At 43.0% G+C, this 10,157-nt stretch overlaps 1 protein-coding gene across 1 annotated transcript; it reads left to right on the plus strand.

Moving 5' to 3' along the window:
• Nucleotides 1-1,490: 1,490 nt before the first annotated feature.
• LOC119581054 (prostaglandin G/H synthase 2-like) lies at nucleotides 1,491-8,508 on the plus strand. Its single transcript, XM_037929354.1, is given in 14 exon segments — nucleotides 1,491-1,771; nucleotides 3,784-3,897; nucleotides 4,151-4,270; nucleotides 4,395-4,400; nucleotides 4,403-4,537; nucleotides 4,726-4,869; nucleotides 5,040-5,218; nucleotides 5,432-5,515; nucleotides 5,785-5,925; nucleotides 6,118-6,232; nucleotides 6,417-6,592; nucleotides 6,764-6,874; nucleotides 7,040-7,253; nucleotides 7,412-8,508. Coding segments are annotated over 14 exon segments (1,842 nt in total). The 5' UTR covers nucleotides 1,491-1,716; the 3' UTR covers nucleotides 7,660-8,508.
• The last annotated feature ends 1,649 nt before the right edge of the window (nucleotides 8,509-10,157 follow it).

Genomic DNA, 10,157 nt, shown 5'->3' on the forward strand with positions numbered 1-10,157 from the left:
ATGCAGATAAAACGACATCAGATCCTTGGCAGTGTGAGAATAAATAAGAGAGTTTAAAATGCAGCGACCGCCATTTGGGATCTCAGTGCCTACGTCACGGCTTACGTCACACTAGCTTTGCTAGACAGCTAGCCGACCCACTTCTACGAATAACAGAGTCCGGATAGGCTGTCTATAGCTGATTGTGGTCTCATTTAGGGTGTTACTACGCATTCCGAGGCCACGACCGATGCTAGTTATTTTCTTCCTTTACTGCGGTCTGTAGGCACACTGTCAAATTTATCGACTAACCCCCACTCATCTGATTAATTCATTAATGAATTCTCATTCTTCATGCTAGATAAAGCTAAATCCTAATGATAAATCCTAATTATTCTGGTGTTCCAGGAAATGAAATGAGTATGAACGAGAGAGACTTATAGACAGACAGACAGGTCAATATATAATAGAGAGAGAATGGGATAAGTAAAGGATTAATATATAATATATATATTGTAATTGAAATACACAACAACAGAAAAAGAAAGAAAGAAAGAACCAGCAACAATAGAAAATACGCAGGTGATAACTGAACCAAAGCACAAAAAAGTCCAATCAAGTCCAGTTATTAAGTATGAGCACAGTGACACAAGCAAAGCACGTGGCTGGCATCAACAGACCTGAGCTCGTGGATGCGTGAGAACGTGAGAAAGGGAAATGGGCAGGGGAGGGGGGGGGGAAGGAAGCTGGGGATTCCCTTATCTTGTGAATCACGACTCTAACCTCCCCTCCCCCTCCCACCCCCTCTCCTCCTCCGCTTACCATCACCCACGCCAGTAATTAATCAAAGAGTGTGTGTGTGTGTGTGTGTGTGTGTGTGTGTGTGTGTGTGTGTGTGTGTGTGTGTGTGTGTGTGTGTGTGTGTGTGTGTGTGTGTGTGTTTGTGTGTGTGTGTGTGTGTGTACGAGTATATGCGTGTGAGTATGCATACATATAGAAAGTACCAGTGACGATACCTGTCAGGTTAATGATGCAACAGGTAGACTATAATGATGCAACACTCTAGGCTCGCATGGTAACAAAGTTCATAATGATGGTAACTTAGACACAATGTTTCCGTAGCTTCGTGCATGACATCACGTGCAACGTTCGAGGCAATGCCGCAAACTTACACACGCACGCATTCACACCCGCGTACAAAATAATATCCGGTTCACTTCTTGCAACTCACCAGGGAAAGTCCCAGCCTTCTTCCTTGTGGCTGGGATTGAGGGTCGCCTCTGCCCTCGACCGTTCCGAACCAGGGGCATTCTTATCCTTCCCTCGCCCAATTTTCGTTCCTAAGTTCTTTCCAACGATTCCAGAAGCCTGCGTCGAGTCCTTCCTCCCTTCCTAGCCCTCAGCCCCCGACGGCGCCCCACGCAACGAAATTCTTCCGAAGGACCCCAGGATGAGGAGGCGGAGCCGCGTGGAGGTCCGCTGCCCCGTGCTATTTAAGCCTCGGCGCGACCGACCGCAACCAGAGTTCACCCAGCTTTGGAAGGGATAGCACGCGGGCTCTCCTATCGTCCCTCACTAAACCTGCCTCCCAATTCATTGTTTGTAACTACATTTGTGGATTCCGGAGAGTGAGGCAGTGAAATCCATAGTGGACGAAAAGAGGAAAAAAAAAGTAATCAAATAACAGTTCTGAAAGAGTGAAATACCTCGACATTCAGTGATTTTAACATTCCTTTGATGTCAACGTCTGTGTTGAAAACCATGGCAACGACAGGTCAACGTGGCGACAAAGGTGAGTTCAGATTTTCATATTTTTTCTGGTTTAATTGGGTCTCATTTTTTACAGAGGGAAATCGGGACTATCAAAGGTAATTTTTACCGTTTTATGGAAGCCACAAAAAACAACGCTCTTGCTTGTGATATAACGACCATTATTTTCCAACATAATCTCCCAGGGTATCCGATTCAAATGCCGCAAAAATGAAAACAGGTAATTGTGAAAGTCCACGAGTCCCTCTCTTATACCCCAAGCGGCGTCTCTTTCAGCCGGTTCATGTCTTCTCCCTCGTTCAAAAGGCTATTAACATCTATAGGATGTGTTTCAATGTTGATGCATGTCAGTCGTATATTTCATGTGATAGTTACAGTACGTTTAGTTTTCAGTTTAAGAAAAAGAATATTCAGCTTCTCCAGATCACTTAAACACACACACACACACACACACACACAGTACAAACTTGTCATACCGGGTACATACCTGTGGCCAGGTGTTATGACCTAAAGCAAGGCAGACCCGAGAGACAAGTCCCCATAACCTCAGCCTCAGGGGCGAACCGGGGCATACCAGTACGATAGCTTCGGCCCGAAATTACCTTCCGTTGTTTTATCTAACAATTATTTTAATGCGGGCTATAATTTTTGTGAATTGTTTCTATATATTTATGGCCTAATATATTGAAAATATAGAGCGTAACATTAACAGTTCGATAAATTGACGGACTTGATATCCTACTGCGTACTATCCCAAGGCCATGCTAGCGGAGGTGTCCCTCACATCCCCCCATCCCCCATTTCTCCGGCTAGAATAGGCTCCAGACGACCGTTTTTGAGAAGAGAGAGAGAGAGAGAGAGAGAGAGAGAGAGAGAGAGAGAGAGAGAGAGAGAGAGAGAGAGAGAGAGAGAGAGAGAGAGAGAGATGTTGAAGTTCGTTGAATCATATAACAAGGTCTGTTTAGTAAAATATCTAAATATTTATAAACATAGCTTCTCCTTGTGATGATGAAGACGGGACAGATGGGCGGCGAGAGAGAGAGAGAGAGAGAGAGAGAGAGAGAGAGAGAGAGAGAGAGAGAGAGAGAGAGAGAGAGAGAGAGAGAGAGAGAGAGAGAGAGAGAGAGAGAGAGAGATGAAGAACGTGTTACATCACAAAATCCAAACAGCGACTGAAAACCTTCTTTACATAATAAACAGCTCATATATTTCCAGCGGAGCCTTGGGAGGGATGAGTAGAATCTAAAGGAACGAAGAATAATAAAAATGTAATATAGACGAGGAGGATGGTTGTAATGATATGAATGATATGGTAAAGACTAATAACAACATCAACAGCAATAATGATAGTAATACAAAAAATTATAATGATAAACTCTAATGATAGTAATACAAAAAATTATAATGATAAACTCCAATTATAGCAATAGTAATTATATCGTGACAATAAAAAGTGGCAAAGTTAATATATCAAATAGATAATCAACAGTGATAATTATAATACAGGGGCTTACTAAAAGCAAAAATGAGAAAGGGACTCAGAATAAGGGAAAAAGAAAACAAAAGAAAAACAAAACAAAACAGTAACAATAAATGAGATTTTATAACGCCTCAGATTTCCTTTCTCATTTCCTTCTTTCTCCTTGACCTTTCAAGAATAACAAACTGTCAAAGGGCGTAGAAAATGCGGCCCAGATGCCCTCCTTTCTCTGCAATTTCCCACGCTTATTCTGAGGGTTTATAGACACGTATACGTTGTTATGTTTAATCGACCTTCAGGTAGTTTTATTGTCTAATCTGCAGTTTATATTCGACCCTACGTGTTTTCTTAATCCTGACTTGTATACTTGATAAAAATCCCTTTACAATAAGTCGTTTTAAGTAGACAAACAACGAGTGTAATATATGTAAAAACAATTGTTGGGATAAAACATATTACCCAACAACAAAATCCGATGTCCTTGTATTATGTCTGCTGACAAAAGACGTACAACAAAACAGCGTGTGACCTCTCTTGACCTCCTTGCCTCGCAGGTGGCGGCCGGGTGATGTTCGGTGTGGCCGGAGTCATCCTGGCGGCGTCGTTCCTGTTCATGAGGACGCCCGTGCATGAGACCCCAGCACCTACGCCGACAGCTGCTGTTATCGGTAAGTTCTGAGTTTTTTTTTCTTCTTTTTTAATGATTGGTGATATTTTCTTCTCATTAAAAAAATCAATGGTTGATTATTGTGGATTTTTTTTTTCTTTTTAATGAAGGGGGATTTGGCTATTTTGTGAGTTTTTGGCGTGACGATAAAGTTGACGTCAGTTTGAACTGGAGTATTCACTTTCATGATCTGCGATATTTTAGCGTTGCTTAAAAGCGAAATAAATTAAACATTTCATAATTATTTTCCCTAGACTATGACCCATGCTGCGCCTACCCTTGTGAGAACCAGGGTATCTGCATGTCCAAGCCCGACCGAAACTACACATGCGACTGCACTGGCACGGGACACTACGGAACCAACTGCGAAATACGTAAGTAAAATTCGACGTCGTGGAATAAGATTAACACTTGAATAATATTTCTTGTAAAATGTAAAATATTATCTGCCTAAAAGAAGTATATATATATATAAATGATTATCATTATCTTTTGCAGCTACTTGGTCGACACGATTAAAAACAAACTGAAGCCAGATCCAGAATGGCTACACACATTCATAACATCTAATGGGTGGCTGTGGGCGATTCTCAACCGTCTTCCCTTTATCCACAAGCGACTGATGACTTACGTCTATCTTTGTAAGTACAGCTCAGATAAAAATATCCATGATTAGTAGTAATCAGATTACCTTTTCTATGCCATTAATATCTAAATTCACCTGGATATACAACAACGAAACCAACAGTCGACATCTTGCAGATTAAGGTAGTGGCAAACGAGTCACACAATGAGATTACTTAATGACTGATCTTTCTCCTCATTGCAGCCCGCGGAGACCTGGTCGATTCTCCTCCCACGTATGAAAGCGAACACTCCTACATCACCCTCAATGCCTACTACAACGAGAGCTTCTACGGCCGCGCCCTCCCGCCCGTCCCTGACCACTGCCCCACACCCATGGGGGTCAAGGGTGAGTGTCTGATTTGCATTTTATCTCCTTTTGCTTCGTGTTTGTTAGTTCCTTCTGTTCCTCTCTGAAGGTAGTATTCATGAGATCTGGCGATAACAGTTGAGTAGATAAGTAAAAAAAACAATAGGAAAGAAGAAAACTAATAAGACTTCATTGCTCTCCTTTCCCAGGCCCCAAGGAGTACCCCGACGTCGACGAACTCGTCAAGAAAGTGTTCTTGAGGCGCGAATTCATCCCGGAACCTCACGAAACCAACGTCTTGTTCCAGTACTACGCTCAGCACTTCACTCACCAGTTCTTCAGGACCGACTACAAGAAGGGACCTCACCTCACCAAGGGCACCGGCGGCGTAAGTCCTTTTTGCCTCTCTATTGTTTTCTTGTTCCTTCATTGTATTCTAATTTTGCGAAAGTACCATTGTTATTATTATCATTATTGTTATTATTACTATTAGTGTTCGTATTAGCAGGAATATCAGTTTAAATGAGATACGCCTTGATGTGTCACACGATCTTCTACGAGGACATACAAAGATCTAAACCAGACTTCTTTTTTCCTTTAGGTTGACGTCTCAAACATCTACGGACTCACTGAGCAGGACCGCCGGGCACTTAGGTCGGGCGTAGACGGCAAATTGCGCACTCAGGTGAGTTGAGTCGCAGACTAATATTCTTTTATGCCTCAAATAAAAAAAAGAAACTCATCGCTCCAAACAGGTTCTCTAAAGGCATTGTCATTTCTTCCTCACATTCAGACCCTAAGTCCTTTAATTGTGTTTTTACTTGATTAAATATTTTTTAATTTCACAGTAGGTTTAAAAAATCTATTTATTAGTAGATTTTGATATTCTCACTCTACCTTTTGCCTTTATTAGCTTGTTTTAATATTTAATTTTCTTTGTTTTCCCTTCAACAGAAAATCAACGGCGAGGATTTCCCACCTTACCTCAAGGACGTCCCCGGGATCTCCATGGACTACCCCCCTCACATTCCCATCCCTGAGGAAGGCAAATTCGCGCTCGGTCACCCTTTCTTCGCACTTCTTCCTGGTCTCTTCGTAAGTACCTTTTCGAAGTTGTTTTGCTGTTCATAGCTTGTTTATTGTTTGCATTGTTTTTTTTCTTCGTCGAAACTACTCGGTATTTAGTTTCGTTGTCATTTGTTGGAATTCATAAACACATGAAGGTAAAATGTTCAGAAGAAGTAAAACATTCCCCTCAGAAACTAACAATTTTTTTCCCCTTTTTAGGCCTATGCTACGATTTGGGTTCGTGAACATAACCGCGTGTGTGACGAGCTCGTCAAAGTCCATCCTGATTGGGATGACGAGAGGATCTACCAGACCGCTCGCCTGATCATCACCGGTAAGTTGAAAGCTGTTTATATCAGTTCATTATCAGTCCGTTAGAGTATATTGCTAATTAACCAGTGGTAATTTACCCAGATGTTGAGTTACTCTTTTTTTTGTTTAGCTGTCTAATTATCTAATTATCTCATATATTCATTATTTCATTGATCGTTTATTCTTCATTGATATGTTTTCTGTAGGTGAGGTCATCAAGATCACCATTGAGGATTACGTGCAGCACCTGAGCCAATATAAGCTGAAGTTGAGCTTTGAACCCGAGTTGACGCACGGCACTCGCTTCCAGTATCACAACCGCATCCACGCTGAGTTCAACCACTTGTACCACTGGCACCCACTTATTCCCGATACTCTCAATGTAAGTTTCCGTTATTATTATTTGTACTGGTAGTAGTTGTAGTGTTCGTTGTGGTATTCGTACTGGCAGCGATATTTCATTATCAGCATTATTATTATGTCTGGTATACTGGTATATACTCGCTTTTTTTTCTCAGCATTTTATTTATCCTAACACATTTTCCCTCTGCAGGTGAGCGGGACAGATTACGCAATCATGGACATGGCTTACTCTACCGCCCCAGTGTTCAAGCACGGTCTGGACGAGTTCATTCACTCAATGGTCAGGAGCAGAGCTGGCGCTGTAAGTATTGATACACTTCTCTCATGCACTGAAATAAGAAATGATGATAGAGTTGATTAGTGGGGTCTAAATTAAGAAAAAAAGGAAGTTATTCAAAATATGTAGACAGTTGATTTGACATCTCGATATAAATGTACTTATAATTATAATCCCGTCTTTTTACAGCTAACGAGCCGCAACCACGCCCACGCGCTCTACCCCGTGCTGAAGAAGGTCATCGAGAACGGGCGGGAGATGCGGTTCCAGGGCATGAACGCTTACCGCAGGCGCTTCGGCATGGTGCCCTTCACGAGCTTCGAGGACTTGACAGGCGAGACCGAACTGGCTGCTATTCTGGAGGAGCTGTATGGAGACATCGAGGCTGTGGAATTCTATGTTGGTGAGTTTTCGAAAAGTCCTTTTTTCTGATTTCGATGTGTTAAGGATGGAGATTCTCCTGCGTTTATATAATTCCAAAATATTCGAAAGCCTTGTCAGTGAATATGCTGATTTACCTCATGCCCCTGAGACTGACCCTTGCTCTTTTGCCCTGCGCAGGTCTGCTAGCCGAGCGCCCCGGCCCCTCCGTCACGCCCCTCACCATGGTCAACGCCGGAGGCCCCTGGAGCGTGAAGGGTCTCCTCGCGAACCCCATCTGCAGCCCCCGCTACTGGAAGCCCTCGACCTTCGGCGGCGAAGAGGGCTTGAACATCATCAAGACGGCGTCCCTCGAGAAGCTCTTTTGCCTCAACATGAAGGGGCGCTGCGAAGACATCGCTTTCACGGTCCCGCAAGGAACCCCTTAGGATGCTCATTTAGGAATCAGTTTAGGAATTATCAAATTATCTTTTTTCTACATATTTTCTACTCCTGTGAATGTATATGAGTGAGTGGTTGTTAGGGGGGAAATCGGTGAACCTTACGCTGGGATCTATGTTCGTGAGAGCAGAGTGAGTCAGTAGGGTACATGTTTTCCCCGTTAGAATGTCACCTAGTTTTTAAATTATTTATTTTTCCCCACACTCTTTGAGTTATTCCATCTCTACCTCATTAGACAAATGGGTCTCAAGCTGCTTACCACACAGAGGAAGAGTGTAAGCTGCTGTTCGAGAAAGCTGTTTTGTGTAATGACCAGGCATTAGATAGTCAAGATGGTAAAGACGTTCCTCAAAGCTGTAGAGTATTTGCCAGTGTGCTAAGTACGGAGATTATTAGTCACTGTGTATATACTACTGCATGCACTTAGGGTTAGGTCACACACACGCACACACACATACACACACACACACACACACACACACACACACACACACACACACACACACACACACACACACACACACACACACACACACACACACACACACACACACACACAAACATATTTGAATATATTCACACTATTTTTCTACAATTTGTAGCCGAGAAGCTAGTCAGTAGTTTACAGCAGATAGTGTGATTAGTAATTTAATATGTATTTAAATAGAATTCTCAATGTATGTGATATAGGAATCTCAAAGCGCCCATGAAGACTGTCTGTCCAAAGGATGTATTTTTGTACATTTTGTTAATAATACTGTTGCATGTGTATATAAATGATCTCATATGCTTAATTTTATACCTAGGAATTTAATAAATTATCAAAGAATACTATATATAAGACATCTGATTCAACCCTTTTTATTGGCATAAGAAAAGAGAAAATTTGACATAAATAACCAACACAAAACTCTACGGGGCCTTCTCGCCACGTTTAAAGATCTGTGAAGATACGCAATCGGATAAATTCAGCATTAATGATACGATCACTAAGAGAAAAATGATAAAAAAAATAACATGAGACATGAAAGCAGACATATAAAAGGCTAAAATGACATGGTTCATTCAAAATAAGGCTGGCATTAACTAATCTAGCAATCACATGCATTATTTTCTTGTGAATGTACATAGTAGATGTAAACCGGTTTCTTCTCTCTGCAAAGACCACTGTGTACACAAGCAGGCAAAAAAATCCTGGCAATCCTTAAAGATAAAGAGAAAAAAAAAACTAGCATGTCTGACACACCTTGCAAATATACAAAGGAAGAAAAAGATGGAAGAAGAAGAAGAAGAAGAAAAAAAGAGGAAAAAGAAAAAGGCTAACAAAAACACACCTGCACGTAACCTTGGCTTCTCCCACACATCCTGGCATCAATAACTATTATTCGGTGTGTACATTCATGGGCGGCGGAAGGGGGTTGGTGGGTGGACGGGAGGGGCCCTTGGGAAGAGGGGGGGGGGTTGAGAGGAGAGGGGGTAGGGTGGTGGGCGAGGGGAAGCCTAGAGAAGAGGGGGGGGTAGAGTGGGGGAAGGGGGTTGAGAGGAGGAGGGGGAGGTGGAGGAAGAGGTTAAAGTGGAATGGAGAGAGAGGAGGGGTGGGGCGAAGGGGAAGGGGGGGAGTGGAGGGAAGAGAGAGGAGGGATGGGCCGAAGGGGAAGGGGAAGGGGCATGGGGTAGGGGAGGAGTAGAGTGGAGAGGAAGGGTGGTGGAAGGGGGAGGAGTGAGAGAGAGAGAGAGAGAGAGAGAGAGAGAAGAGGGGGGGGGGGGGAGAAGTGATAGAGTGGAGAAGGGGGAAGAAATGGAAGTATGGAAAAAGGAAAGAAAAAAGGTTAGGACGGAGGAAAGAGAGAATAAGAGTAGATAGGAGAAGTGAAGGAGAGTGAGACAATGACGGAAGGGAAACGCTGAGACAGGAAGTGGAGAAAAGGTGAAGAAATAAAGAAGATAAAAAGGAGTGCAGTGGGGGTGGGAGAGGGATGAAGCAAGAGGAAGGAAAACGAACAAGAAGAATCTGGCAATACTGGTTTTGCGCAGTTCGTCGTTCTGGCACCACGGTAACACTCCCGAAACAAAAGAAGCCCGATTCCCGAAGGGACGTAATATAAAAACAAACCACGATTTCAGCTCCATCATGATATTAAAAAAACATACCGGAAATAAGACAAGACAATCATACTACGAAAACAAAGACCGATGAATGAATAAAACGCTCCAGACAACGAAGTGAGAGAGAGAGAGAGAGAAAGAGAGAGAGAGAGAGAGAGAGAGAGAGAGAGAGAGAGAGAGAGAGAGAGAGAGAGAGAGAGAGAGAGAGAGAGAGAGAGAGAGAGAGAGAGAGAGACTGATAAAAAAATGCATGCTAAGGACACAGCTGGAGGTCTTACCGGTCCTTTCACCCGGCGCCTCACCTCGCATGGGGGGGGGGGGGCATCGCAAGCAAAGCGTAGGTTCAGTGATTAATTGTGCATCGCCGTTCGTGCAGATA

This window comes from Penaeus monodon, chromosome 14, assembly GCF_015228065.2.
Source record: "Penaeus monodon isolate SGIC_2016 chromosome 14, NSTDA_Pmon_1, whole genome shotgun sequence".
NCBI lineage: Eukaryota > Metazoa > Arthropoda > Malacostraca > Decapoda > Penaeidae > Penaeus > Penaeus monodon.